Genomic DNA, 15,177 nt, shown 5'->3' on the forward strand with positions numbered 1-15,177 from the left:
AACAAAACTAACACTCACTGATTTATCTGTTGTTGTTTTTCATATTGATAAGATATCATCCACCACTGTATGTAAATTGAATTCGCTTCTTCTCAATTAATTACCATTTTAATATCTCCTATGGAATATCTCCGCTGCGTTTTATTTTATTTTGATGGCTAAATTTATTAATTTTATAGTGCATTTCATACAGTAGATGTCGAATCATAGCATGTAGAATATTTTTTTACAGAAATGAATACATTAACATCATTTATGTTGATTTCATCTGCGATGAAAATATTATTTTCCAATGTGTTAACTGCATCTAAACAGAGATCCCACAAAACCAAAGTGTAGGTCCATGCCTCCGCCAATTAGATGACTGGAGAGTTTCACATTTAATCAGCTCTGGCAATTAAAAATAGAAAACACTTAGACAGTGTTGATGTTTGTTCATTTAAAAGAATAGTCGGTGCCGGGCTGCACCTACCGACTTCATCGTTAATCACTCTTAACCAAAACCAAACACTAGATTCTGAGGTTTTGCTAGGTGGACGTGATTTTATGCTAATAAAATGGTATATTGTTTTCTCTCGAACAGGCATTATTTTGCATTATTAACAAGAACAATAGCACGGCAGGTGCAAGCAATGTATCAGATTCCTTACATTAATTTCAATTTTATTCTCTGTTGTATTTTTGTAAAAAACAAAACAACCATTATGCCTTGTTTTCAAGTACTGTTGGCATGTGTTATCCTGCTAATGTCATGTTTAATTGCGCACTTATTCTATTATGTTGCGCCGTGTTTGACACTGACAACGTCACGTCGTAACAAATTATATTTGTTTTTGCATTATAATCTAACGGAAATGAGTATTTTTCTATAAAATTAGTAACATAAATACATAGCACGTAAAACATGGAAATAACTAGAAGAGATCCTTTATTGTCGTTCTGGAAAATTTGTAACATGATTTGAATTGCAACATTTCATCGGCCCGTAATCACTCAGACTCAGACCATGTGTTATTCACTTTGTAGTAAAAATGTCATTATACAAGGAAAGATGATAAAACATTGTACCTGTGATAAATAATCGGTTCTATAATCAAGCGGACATATTTTGTAAAAAGATTTTTTTTTTTTTATAAAGTTTCCAATTTTTTGAGCCTGAGTCTCAAACTCAGACTACAAACGTAAGTGAGTATGTACCCTGGTCACTCGTTTACATTCATATATATATATATATATATATATATATATATATATATATATATGCAAAAAGCTAAAGAAACATGCTCAGTAGCAAAAAGTTTAAACATAACACCGGTTTAGTGGCAATGGACAAACGCCAAAGACATAGAACACAATTCACAAACAAGAAACAACATAGAACAGCACACAACTCTACAAACAGCACACTGCATAAAGACTATATATATATATATATATATATATATATATATATATATATATATATATATAATTGGTATGTTTATCAAAAATTGTTTGGTACCGCCTTGGAACGGTCAGTAAAATGTAAATTTACTGGGGGTTTAAACCAGTTTATGTGCACAAACATGTCTACTCTTCCAACTCAGCCAATGTGATGGCCGGTTGGATTGTTAGAAATTTACTTCCAGCTATCGACGAAGAAGACCACACAAAAAATTGATTTAGTCATTTATTGGATTTATATAAAATGGGCTATTCAGCGATTCATGCATATGCGCTAGGACATGTTTTGCTCAAAACTCAGATAGTGATAAGTATAATGGGTTGGGGATTTTGATGATAAAGTCGGCGCTGGATTGTGTCTCGGCCTGCCAACCTAACTTCGAAGACCAAAAATAAACAATGACTATTATTTAGTTGTAATCGGGAAGGCAATTGTTGGTCCAATCAATGCCGTAATCGTAAATGCAATTCGATTTTAGTAACAGTTTATATATTTAATATTCGCATTTAGTTAATAATTGCAAATGTTCTGTATCGTTAATTCATGTCTATGTCCGATGTGGCCTGTTTTTCTTAAATGTATTTAGTTTGTACTCAAAAATGGTCGGTAATTCACATTCTGCGATATAATCACATTTGTAAGACTTCCATCTAGCATGAGGTGAAGCCCACACCATTCCAAAATCAACGAATTAACTCTTTCGTATGTTAATATATGGCTTCTCGAGAGTAACCCGTCTTATACATAGCCTTCTTTCGAATTATTTATTCGATCTCAGCAATACAATGACAGACACAAGGATAAGCCGTGTTATCGAAAAAAACAACAACACAAAAACAAACCCGGTTTAGGGGCACATGGCAATGGCCCAAACGACCATGAACTAGAGACAGAAACATATTAATTCAACATTAACAAATACAAACACCTGTAACAAACTTACGTCACATTGTCAGGCTAAAATTAATATAAAGGTATTTGACGTGAACCAACATCATTTTGAGGTATTTTTTTATATTCTTGTCTTTTCTTCCTAGCCCCGGTATAAATATGTTAAGGAGCAATTATTTAAACTTAAGGCATGTTTCTCTTTGTTTTGTTTTCATCCCTAACCCCTTTCATAACCCCACAAAAATAAACTTTAGAGTCACGGGCATTTTTTTGTGAGACGGTCAACAAACGCCAAACAAATGAGGTCTTAAATGTTGCCTTACGCTATGATGCATTTTAGGAATGAACTTTAAGGATGAGCATAAATTCTTTTATTACGGTATTATATTTAAGTATCCGGGGATGAAAGTGAAATAGCCATATCTGTTTTTTGATTTAATTTCAATGATAACCTTTCTGCTTCAACGCTTTTGTATGCGAAGGTGTCAAATGTTTTTAAAGCTGTCCGTGTTTTAATAAAAGGTAAATAGATAATCCTAAATATGTTCCCACTGAATGTCTTTGTGAACATAAATCTAGCTTGTATATGATTTTATTGAATAAATATAAAATAATTGTTTCATTTTATATTGGGTGGTCTTTCTTTACGACAATATTCATTACAATACAGCATCGTCTTCGTAAACAAAGTACATTTTCCAAGGAACGGAATCTATACAACTGAGACCAATATAATTCTTGTTTCATGTGATAATGTAAGCTATATTAAGTCGGTGAATGGATTTTGTCGATTGTACTTGAATAAAAGTTTTAATATGTTTTATATAACTAAATTGAAAAAGTAATATTGTCTTGTACGCGGTTTTGGTTTGGCTAGCCTGCGAAATCAGACACTCCTGACAATGGATAAGTGTTTTCACATTCATTTATATCGTATTAAAATGCTTAAAAACTAATATTGGTTGAAGTTGGTATACTTGTTATTTTATTGAACATGATATTTATTGTCTTGAATTTTCTAAAAGTTGGATTTGGAGTGGCTGTAATAAATACTTGTTGCAATAACGTTAAGAAAGGATAAGTAACCCGCTAACATTGTAAGGTTCTCACTTGAAAGCAAGAGCATGTCAACCACTCTAGGGTTGCCATGAACGTAAAACATTGGTCCAATATAGGAACCTCTTTTCAGAAGGAAATTCAAATATAAGAGTTTTATTTTTCAATATTCACAATATTACAAATAAAAACAGTCTACAATGGCTGTAAGAAGCTATACAATGTTAGTAAATTTCCCCTGGAGAAAAGTCTAACTCATTTCCCGGTCCTTGATGGAAATCATGTTCAATCATCAAATCCAATTATGGAGATTTTATGATGCATGTAAAAGACAATAATATGTCATGCGATCTTCGCGAAAATCTAACAATGATATTATTTGAAAAGATCTGGAAAGAATTTATACTAGAAGCATACGACTAGATGTTTAGGTTAACGTGAAATTTATGTTATTTTCCGACATAATGCAAATTACAAACGCTAAGATGCATTACTGTCTTGTTTATTACAGTAAACTACTAGTATAAGATGTGCCTAGTTCAATCCCGAAACAAGCAAAAAAGGTAATATTATATCCCATATGAATAACAAGTTAGAAAATTCAGCTAAAATGCGTGTTACTTTTAGTAATACATTGAAATCAACTATACTTATTGTATAAAATGGTGGTAAAATATCACTGATACAGAAAAAGGCAACATCTGTTGAATATTTTAATTATTATTAATTAAGTTTTCATTGATAATTATCTCATAAAAGTTAACTACATTGATAAGAAAGTTAATGTTCCCGATGTAATCATGTAAATTGTATACAATATTGAATCAACCGATGCTCAAGGTGGCCGACTGAAGTCTGGTTGGCATTAACATGGGAACAGAAGGACAAATTGCAGCATTACGTGATATGCAAAAAAAGTCGTAATTAGCTTAATTTGTACCAGTATAATGATTGAGCTGAAATAACATTGTCGGCCACAAGATTAGCCACAATAATGCGCGTTCAGCCAACTTTTTAACATTGGGATATTTATTGTGTTTCCTAAACGCCACAAGTCAACTGACTCATACCAATGTAAAATATATTATTCAACTGTATCTCCACAGTATTTAACGCTGCATCGTTAAATAAAAAAACACAAAATTCGGATAAATTACTTTTAGCCAATATCTCTCTCTTATTACACTTGTTTTTCATGTAGCACTTATTCAGATCGGCTTCTGTCAACAAGGCATTGCCATTTTGGAACTATCTAGCAGGTGCACGTTGGGATATGGACGCGTAGAGTAGCCAAAACAAAATAAAAACGTTAAAGACCCTGAAGTTTATGTTTATATGGACTAGCAAGAATACGTATTGCGGATTACAACGAATATGACTGCTTGACTTCTCCTAGATTTTAACAATACAATTCAATTTCAAAGGTCTGCCCACCACCTTTAATGGCTGCAGTATGACTTGACCCAGTCACATCCCCAAGTGACACTTATACACAATTTTGAAACTTAAAGCGTTGAGTAAACCAACGCCATCCACCACCCCCAATCCCCCCATACACACACACCCATTATCACATACACATTGATGAGATATATTCGCCAAAAGAATAATCTAGGATTTATAATGCCGCGAAACCTGCAATGAACGACATGTAGAGTAGTCTCAAAAGGTCGGCGAAAGAAGTGATGCAAAAAGGTTGAGAAATTAATATTATGAAGGGCACCTTAGCAGTTTATCATTTATCTTTGGCAAACCTTCTTTCCACGTGTGATTTCTCTGGCAATATTCTACAATTGCCCAATTATTCCATAATTGAAAATATGAATGCTTCAAGTAAAACAAATGTCTTATTTTTGTCAATGATACAATGCAAACTAAAGGGATATTCCAAGTAGTCAAAAAATCAAAAAGTATGTATAGAAGCTCATGGTAAGGGCCAAAATAACATTGTGCAAGAGACACACGCGTATAAACACCCAAAACAGAACAAAAACCATCAAAATAGCTTTAGTAATAATTGAATGGATTTGAAACGGTAATTGGAACACTAGAGTGCCGGAACGCGTGTTATTGTTGTTCAAAAAAGTTTAAACAATTTTATATGCTCATAACCTCACTAATGGCCAGTAGCTGTTATTCAAATCATACATTTCAGTAATGGTTAAAACAAATGCCGGTTGAGCGAACTACTGCTACATTTCCATGGATACGAGAGTATAGTCCATCTCAATTATGGAGAGGTTCTATAATAAAGAATCTTCTCCGTTTCATTTTGTCCCCACGCAACTATAACATGTTACTGTTTTTTGAGTCAAGTAAATGTTCTTCGATCCCCAAAGTATGAATAAAAGCAATTATTGCGTGTTCCAGAAGCGGGGTTTTTATTTCACTTTTTCATTCAAATGTTGTTGCAAATGGATAAAAGGAGTGTACCCTGATCTTTTCTACAAATCGCAAGGTGAACTTTTGGTTTTATGCCGAGGTTTTAAAGATTTACTCGGAATGCTTGTATTGTAAATCTAGTCTCCATTTGGTTAAGACAAAAGCCAAGATTTTTTTTTTGCATCAACAGACAAGCCAAAGTTTTTAGTAAGGTCATTAGAGAACAGGATCTGACATTTCTTTTGAAAATAAGCATTTTAGCTGATCGTGTTTATGAATTTGTTTGTCAACGGTGTTAGATGAGAGATCAATGGTTGATTCTGTACTTCATCAGTTCATAAAGCAGATCTTTAAACAATAGTTCTACAGTATTTAAAACAAGTACTTACATTTCGTATTGCCAAACATTTCACTAAGCATCTTACTTGTATAACTTAACTGTATACTTAAACGATTATTTCACATTGATGAGGAAACAAAGTTTGAATGCAATTGAACAATATATAAGTTTATTCGTCTTTTTATTTCATGGAACATATTGAACAAAAAATATCATAGAACATAGATAATATCGAGCCTAATGAAGACTTTTTCCCGAATTTCTCATTTTTTTTTAAAGCGTAGCACGCATGTGTACAAAATATTATCTAGAGTGAGCATAGACACTTTGTATGGCTATTCTCTCGAAATGTATTTACTTGAGCAGACTTAAGTAACCAAAAAAATTAAGTCAGATTAAATTTGTATTTTTTTATTTAATCTAATTTGAATTGTTTGTGTTTAATATCATAACTGATATTAAGTATCATATTAACGCTTACTGAATTCGACTCTTGAATACAATAAGGGACTATAAATTAATTGCAAGATTTTCATCCCCGACAGCTCCCTCTTTTTTCCCCTGCCCCTTAAGTTTTATTGACTCAAATGAAGATGTTAAACTAGGAATCTGACCTCAAATCTTGTTTAATTTCTGACAAAGGTTACATACCGTAGATAATTATGCAACAGTACGAATAAAATAAAGCATATACAAGGCATGTTAATTATGGGTAATCGGGAACAGTAATTTTGAACATTATGCATAATTAGATCATAAGCGTTTATACTACTTTAGATAATAACCATCTACTGTAACATTTGAAATGGCATTGCTTGATATGTAAGCCAAAGACTGAAACATAATGAGTTTTATCAACTGAAATCGGAAGATGAATTACCGATTTTCAACCATTTCAATGTGTGAACAGTTTTCAATATTTGTACCATTTTATTACATTCCTTTTTCAATAATTTTACCCTTTAAAAGAATACCGACAATTATATGGGGTCACCAGACATAAGTATATCAAATTGTACATAGGAAACAACACTTTGCTTTTCTTCTTATGAAGAACTAGTTATGTACGATTGCATGCTTAAGATTAATGTATTTTTCATATTCGCACTAACTGATATATGTTTCATTTCTAACCTATATATACCGAGATTACATGGAACGTTTTTGATTAAAAATAAATTCAAATATGATTATTTGTATCATGTATCTGATAAAATTATTGTATAAAAATTTAATATGCAATATTTTTAATTATTTTATATATATTGTTGTAATAATGATTTTTGCGAAACCTAAATGCGTTGAGTTGTATTAAGTATCTGTATATAATTTAGTTTGAGTGATGCATTATTTATAAGTTTATGTAAATGTTTATGTTTTTTGCATCATGGATTTTTTACCTTCTGGTAAAGTCGAAGTTAAGTTATTTTCTATTCTTTGAGGTATAAATTGATGAACGTGCAATAGAATATTCATACTAATTTCAACGCAACATACGTAGTATCTAATGACAGAACGTTTTCATTTTGATACAATTGTAAAAATAAGTAAACGGACTTACCGCATCATATCAACTTCCGATTCATCCAACTGGCGCGGATCTTCCATAGCGTGCATCTTAAAAACACCGCAAGCACAACAGTCCAAAATACCATCAAATTGCTATAATTTCCGAGAAGATAATCTATAACGGGGATACTCGATCCCAATTATGACATATATTGCCCCTTAATCCTCCGGCAGACGTCAAACAAGCCGAATTCCGTCCTGAGCAATATACACGATACATATAGACAGTGCTATTCATCACCGACTACAAGAAAATAACAAGTAGCACTTACCTTTTCCCACGAAAAGTTTAAAGTATTCCGGTTTTAATCGATTATCTAGAGGGTGAGCCAGCTATCTTGAATCACATTTCAATAATTACGTTATAATGCTCGAAACTAGTTTTTTTCTTCTTTCAGATGTTTTATCGGCAGTAAAATTGAAATTAATCTGTCTGATATAGCGTTCAGTTAGAGTTTTATGATTCTAACAGTTGCAATTGTAATTCTTCCCGTTGCACTGTTCGCACTGTCACGCAGGTAGTTTGATATACAACAAAATATATCGTCAAAAAAGATACACAACTTTTATACAATGACATATCAGACGTCTGGTCGAGTTAAAAACAGACAAACGTTTGGAAAATAAAAGTTACGGTCCAAGAAAGGCCCGCATCTGTATTGGCTGTTTTCCAATATGTGAGAAACCCGTGGATTCATTCTCTATTTCTCTATTGCTTCTCTCTGTTCAACGTCGATGACATAATTATCGGGTTTAATTTTAGCCGAAGACAACCACTGACAGTGATATTACTTGAATGAAAATCGCCCTTGATTTCGCGTCGTCCACACAACTGACGGCCAATTATTTCTGACTTGTCCTCATTGTGCTAACGGTGAAACAATTGTTAATACTATTTACTGGCAGCTTTTACAATATGTCAATAGAGTTCAGGTTACTGATTGCTCCTCATAGCGAATATCAATAGTACTTGTGTCATAATTGGCCAAACAGTTTCTAAGGCTTAGCAGGAGAGGAAATGAAACGCTTTAAGTATGTGTACGTTTAAGTGTAGCTACAAATACATGTTAAGGTTGCAGTTTTGTTAATAGCACTCGCACGGATTCATTATTTTGACATTTTTCTTTTGTTTAAGAATGTGCCTTTTTTGCGTAAATGTCTGGACACTGCTGACAAAAGAGCTGATCGCAGTATTCATATTAACGTTCGAAAACTGATGCTTTTTGGCTTAAAACATTATAAGCTATTATTGTCCTATATATCTTTCTTTAAATGCATATTTCTTTTTATCAAAGGTCTTTACAAAATTCATAGAAGTATATGACCATATCTGCATTTGTTGTTAGTGTTGACTTTCGCAAAGTTTAAATTTGAATAAAATTTGATTATGGTTAACTAATGTAATGATATTTCAATTATTATCGTTGCATAAATATTTTTTATGTTTCTTGAAAGGAACTCGCTCATGATACGGCACCATATTTGTCCTGGTTATCGTTCTAAAAAAAAACTTCTATCATAACTTGTTGACTCCTTTATTGCAAACTCGCAGAAAAAAATACACTGAAAGTATTATCAAATATTCTGGTAAATGTTGGGGGTGAACCCACGCCGGTAAAGGCAAGGACACATTAGAAAACTGACACAAAACTACACGCCTTCAAGGACTCAAACACAAACGTGAGGATGAGTTAAAAAAACTTTTAAGCCTTTTGTTGAAAATAATTTCCAACGCAATTCAAAGTCGTTGACTTCAATAAACAATAATTGAGCATATCTAAACATTTGATGTTCCAGTCGTCAGTAGCTTAGTTTTAACACTCCTAATGATTTGCAATACTGTCTTTAGTCATATAAACAAAATATTATTTTACAAAACATGAGCGGTTAAACGAAATTTGCTGCCTTTATACTATAGAAATACACGCTTGTAATTACGAGATGATTAAGGCAAAATTATATTAATTATAGACGAGGACAAAGAAGCCTTAGAGAAGCACGTTATTTTCCTGCAACTAAATATCGAACATTCTTATTTCACACGACATCACTTGAAAACTCTTTTGAAATCAATTGAAGCGGGTTGTTATTTATGTTTGAAAATTACTAAGGATTGAATTAATTGGAGCACCCGTCACGCTGTTATGGATTTTGATTGATGAGATAGATTATAATTGATGTGTAACACATACAAATTATTTATTATACGGATGCGACAGCAACCGCAATAATAAGTGCGCTTTAGAAGACTTCTAGGCGTACTTTGTACATATAACGTGGATATTCTTAAAATAGTTGAAGCACAGTTTGTAATTCAGCCTAAAAGTATTGATTAAGCGATACATTTAAACAAGCTTAAATTTTAAGTGAAGGTAAAGCTCATGGTGATACTAAGCACAATTAGATGTGTCAGACAAGAAACTATTGAATAAGTTAGATCTAAGCCCATTAATTGAGATTAGTGTCACTTTCATTTGAACTTAACCTGTTAGTATGTCTAGTCTAGAAGAATAATCACCTTCTTTAACCCTTTCGGCGCCAAATTAAAAATGTCGATTGGAACTACTTTAAGATAAAATATTTTCCTGAAATAGTTCAAATAAAAATTAAATAAGATTTGTCTATTCTGATAATGGTTACACGGGAACATCTTTTATTGCAAAATAGTGCAGTCCCAGATAAGACCCCGCCTTAAAAGGCGTCGTCTTAAATGGGACTGCACTATTTTCAACGGCGCATTTATGCGACACCGGCGGTGAAAGGGTTAATAGAAGCTGTGACATTTTCCTGTCAACCGATGCGCCTAAAACCTATTATTTACACTGAAAATCTGTTTTAAATTAGAATTAAGTTTAATTTTACGATTATAGAATCAATATGTGCTTGTACGTTTTGTGTCGCTCTTTCGGTGTCTTTTGGTTCTAGCCGTGTGCCTCTAGAAAGGTTTATTTTGCTGACATTATTTTGACTTCTGTGCCAGTATTAAATCTTGGTCTTATCCATATCCTTCGACATGCCTCATTGGTTCCATTCAGCCTCTTGGTCAGCTAAATATACAGGCCAATCAAAACACCTATTTTCTACTGAAGTTCAATCTTAGTTGCTTTTTGAATACGGTCATTGGGCTTGTCCCTGTGTATTCCATAGTATAAGTACTTAAGTTTAAGTTTATTTAATTATTCTATAATTAATAAAGGTTTGGCTGTTTAGAACTGTGTTAAGGACAGGTGTTTATGGTATGGTTCTTAACCTTTTAAAGCGAATTCGTTTATGATATGCTCATAATATTTTAATGAAATAAGCACATCTAACTAAGCTCTCCTTAGATTGAAAAAGTAGAACTGCTTATCACAAGAGTATCAATGAAAGTTCCAAAGTAGTGAAGATGTTTTTTTTAACAACGATGTCCCAAACAGCGTTGTAAGCTTTAAACATGTTTTGGACAAAAGGTCCACTGTGTTTTCTGTACCAAAACTGACCATCAACATTTGGTGCTTGTATTTTGGTGTGGGCCGATGACAATCTAGTTTTTTTCTGTTCAATTCTTTATTAAACCGATTCTGACGAATGCACCAAAATGATTTATAGTATATATTCCAGTCAGTCTTTGTCCCACTAACGTTCACTTGTAAGATTAGTGTCATAACTAAAAGGTAACGTATACTTTGCGTTTGCATTATTGTGTGGGCCAATGTTCATCAATTTTACATATATCGATTCTGATGAATGCACCAAAATCAACAGATCAGTTAGAGTCTTATTTTGATGACCTACATATGATATAGCGGACTACTACGCCCGCCCTATTTTCTGTAGTTCGCCAAAATTAAACACTTACACATATACACAGAGAAGATTTTGAAGAATGTGAGGAAATTACTAATCTAACAACTGCATGAATAAGGTCTGTCACGAACTATATCTAATTCAAACCATCATTTTGACACAGTTTCAATATTTCTTCATATGAATTTTAAACCGTTTATTTTATAATTTTCCAAGATACCACGCAATCACTAGTTTAAAAGCTTATTGACAATACAGCGGAGAAAGTGACATGCCATTTTTCAAGCGACACGAATGTGATTAAATACACTGCCTACTTTTAGATAAGCAGAAGTATTAGTGAGATTACTTCTGATTGAAAATGCCAGACACGTTTTACAGATTATATAAAAATGCAGTTGAATGCATCGTACCAATGAATAACATCGTTTCGTAATTAAATAATGAACTGGTAAAACGACCAAACTTATTCAATTTCAATCTTCATTTATAGAAAGGGAAGTGTTTTATCAGATTAAGACCCTTCCCAATGAAGATTACATTAAGATTATAAGACAAGTACCTTCCATTGTCGAGAGTGTAAATAGGTTCGTCCCAAACCAAGCGTTAAGTGTTTTGCAGAAACGAGCGACCATGGTAAATGCTTTATCTCACCAAACCAAAATAACTTTGAATAACTATTAGAAAAACTATTGACAACGTAAACTCTTAGTAAGGTTGAAGCTCCTAGAAATTATTATCAATTAACACGTTTGTGAAGTACTCGCAATAAGGATTATGACCCAGTTTTTGCAATAAACACCTGTGCTGCTAATCATTTTCACGGAACTGTTAAGCGCCATTGACATTATGAGATTCTACTGGAAACACCGATTAATACAGGGAAATAGGCACTTACACAGCGTTAACCATTTTGTTATTATTATCATTCGGCCGTTTTCTAAGTCCAAAGAACTATTTCGTACCTTAAGGATATTGACAACAGGTCATTTTTACCCGATGTATTCTAATTGTAGGAGAACTTAAAAACAGTTCAGTTTCATCGAATTTGTTCCGTCTTCTAAAGCTTGTGTTAATTATCTTAAGTTTTAAGATTTTTCACTGCAGTTTTTATAAAAGTAAACAATTAAGCGTAGTACTTAATGCAGCTCGATAGGCGATCTGGCCGGACATGTCGGGTTAAATCTTAAATAGTATGGTACCAATGTTTAAAATATATCTAAGGTATAAATTGCTTTTTTGTGATTTTTGATAAAATGGCCAGTGTTATTGTAACGGAGACTCTAGGGACGACAATAATACAATGAAAAATACGGGGTCAAGCCTAGTAGTCGAAAATTAGAAAATAAACACAGTTAAGGGACACAAGGCAAGGGACCAATCGACAATAAACTATAGACATAAGCATGTAAACAACTCATGCACAAATACAACACCTTAAACAAACTTACGTCTTATTAACAAGCCTTACATATGAAGGCTAAATTTGAACCTATTTTAAATGACCTTTCCCAAAATGTGGGGTATTACAAACTATTCTGACTTGCCCTTTGCTGTCTGGTATCATCGATCAGATCATTTATTAATATATCACAGCATAACCGCCTCACCTCTTTTTCTTTGATCCTTCTTAGTGGCAAATAAAATACACAAAACCAAGGAAATTACACCGCCCCCCCCCCTGTTGTTACACCAGGGCAATAAACAAGGCATGCATAGCTGGAGATTTACGAGCCAGACCTTCCTTAAACTAGGCATTTAGACCCTTTATGGTAAATTGTTTAGGTATATGAGGTTCAACTGCCAAAGCGATCAGAAAAGGCACACGGTACATACAAGATGAAATTCAAAGTGTCACTTACACGCACATATAAAATAGTGTCTTAGACCATCTACTTCTATTTTTTTAAATAACGTCTTTGTGGCAATTGCAAATATTTTTCGAAGAATGGATCATCTTCGGATATGTTTGGATTGCAAATCATGGTGTGATATAAATTGAAAAGTTTATCTTGTTACTGCATGAGTTAGCAGGCCACGAACAACTTAAATGAACATATTGAAAAGTGTAAATTTGTGATATGTTAAATGTATTTTTGTCAATAACGTTTCAATTTACATTAAAACGAGTTTTGTAGTGATACAATCTCCTCACGTTATTGTGACGTCATATACAAAATTGTTTCCAGTTTCGGTCGGGACGTTTTGTTTACAGGATGGGTGAGAACATATTAATGTAAGTTTTTTTAAATGAAATTAAGAAATTTCGAACGATTATGAGACATATATATGAACTATAAGTGTAAGCATTAGGAATGAATTGCGTGATTTATGTCATTATTGGGGATTTGCTGGTTTAATCATCGAGTTGAAACGCTTCGCAAAAGCAGATAAACATGGTAGGGTTTGAAAACTAGCTCTCAGCCTCACACTTCCTTCGACATTTGTAAAACCGGTCAAAATGCGTATAATGTAAGGATCTATTGTGTTCATATATCTAAACCAAGGGGCTAAAACAGATTAAGAATTGGTTGAAAGGCAGCATGAATCGAGCTTAGAGCTCAGTAGTTATTATAAAATAGTGGCTGTCCGGTTCATGCAGTGGTAAGCGCATTCACCAAGGTGTCTCGCCGAGCTGGATTCAATACCCATTAGGAACACCTCGGCCATTTTCCATCAAAAACAACCTCGGATGTCGGATGCCGGTACATCAGAAGAAGTTGTTCGTAAAATAATAATTGTATTGATCAGTTGTTGCGTTTAATCGTGCATTCTGTATATCCAATATTAAATTGTTTGGCACTGATGTGTATTATTGCATAAATAATTAAGTTTCCTTGGAGGAAAGTCATGAAGTTTAACTACTAAATTGAAATTACTACGCGATCTTCTTGCAGTGTAGTTAAAAAAAGTTGTTTTCGATGGAAACATGTTTCGAAAATTCCCGGCCTTGACGCAGGTGAGTTTGGTTTGAGGTCAACAAGCCGGACAAAGTCAGATTTCCCCAGGCTTCCCCCACATCAAATGAACACAGTATCGCGTTACATCGTTCCAACAAAAGTGGTTAATATAATGTTGAACTTACTTCTTTCACAATGGTACTACAATAAATTAGTTTAACAGAAGTTCATTGTATTGATTTTTTAAGTAAAAAATGACGCCTGAGCTCAAAACAAACGTTTTGTGACGTATGAAAGCTAATAAAACCTGAAACACAAGTGTGTGGGATGACAAATTATGGTATAATAAAAGGTTGTTTCAAGAGTCAATATAGGGCAAAAACAAAGCGATGACGACTGGTTTATAGCTTTTTTAATACAATTACACCGCGGCAACATGAATACAAGTGATCAATCTATGGTGCAGATCGTTGACGTTGGTGATGGTCTTAACAGAGATGTTGTTTTTATCGATCAGTGCCGGTATTCATAAGACATCTTAAGTCATTTCTTGGTATAATTTCTAAAATATCCGTTGATAAATTTGATGAGAAGTTCAAGTGTTTATAACATAAAATCAATGAGCATACTGTTTATTAGATATCGTGAAGTTATGATATCATCAGTAAAATATTTAACCTAAGAAAAATGACATAAACTGTTATCTAACTACCGGCGCCGGCACTTACAAAGAAGATTCACCATAGCATTTTATATTTTGTTTTCTAGTAGAATGAGGATTCTTCGCATACAATGCTTAAAGATGAAGA

General features: G+C 33.3%; 2 protein-coding genes across 4 annotated transcripts in view; both read right to left on the reverse strand.

Annotated features, from left to right (window-relative positions):
* Positions 1-15,177, reverse strand: part of LOC128203111 (substance-K receptor-like) — a 197,468-nt gene that overhangs the window by 94,137 nt on the left and 88,154 nt on the right. Inside the window, exon 1 of one of the 2 annotated variants that reach the window (XM_052904388.1) lies at positions 7,955-8,327. The exons of the other annotated variant lie outside the window; for it this stretch is intronic. The gene's annotated coding sequence lies outside the window, so the exon portion shown is untranslated. Of the gene's footprint in view, positions 1-7,954; positions 8,328-15,177 lie in introns of those variants that run through there. 2 annotated transcript variants of the gene reach the window in all.
* LOC128203110 (neuropeptide Y receptor type 4-like) overlaps positions 1-15,177 on the reverse strand; it is a 175,617-nt gene that overhangs the window by 63,863 nt on the left and 96,577 nt on the right. The window contains exon 1 of one of the 2 annotated variants that reach the window (XM_052904384.1): positions 7,675-7,897. The exons of the other annotated variant lie outside the window; for it this stretch is intronic. Within the exon in view, the coding sequence (XP_052760344.1) occupies positions 7,675-7,730 (56 nt within the window). The 5' untranslated portion in view covers positions 7,731-7,897. Of the gene's footprint in view, positions 1-7,674; positions 7,898-15,177 lie in introns of those variants that run through there. 2 annotated transcript variants of the gene reach the window in all.

Source organism: Mya arenaria, chromosome 9 (assembly GCF_026914265.1).
Source record: "Mya arenaria isolate MELC-2E11 chromosome 9, ASM2691426v1".
In the NCBI taxonomy this organism is placed as follows: domain Eukaryota; kingdom Metazoa; phylum Mollusca; class Bivalvia; order Myida; family Myidae; genus Mya; species Mya arenaria.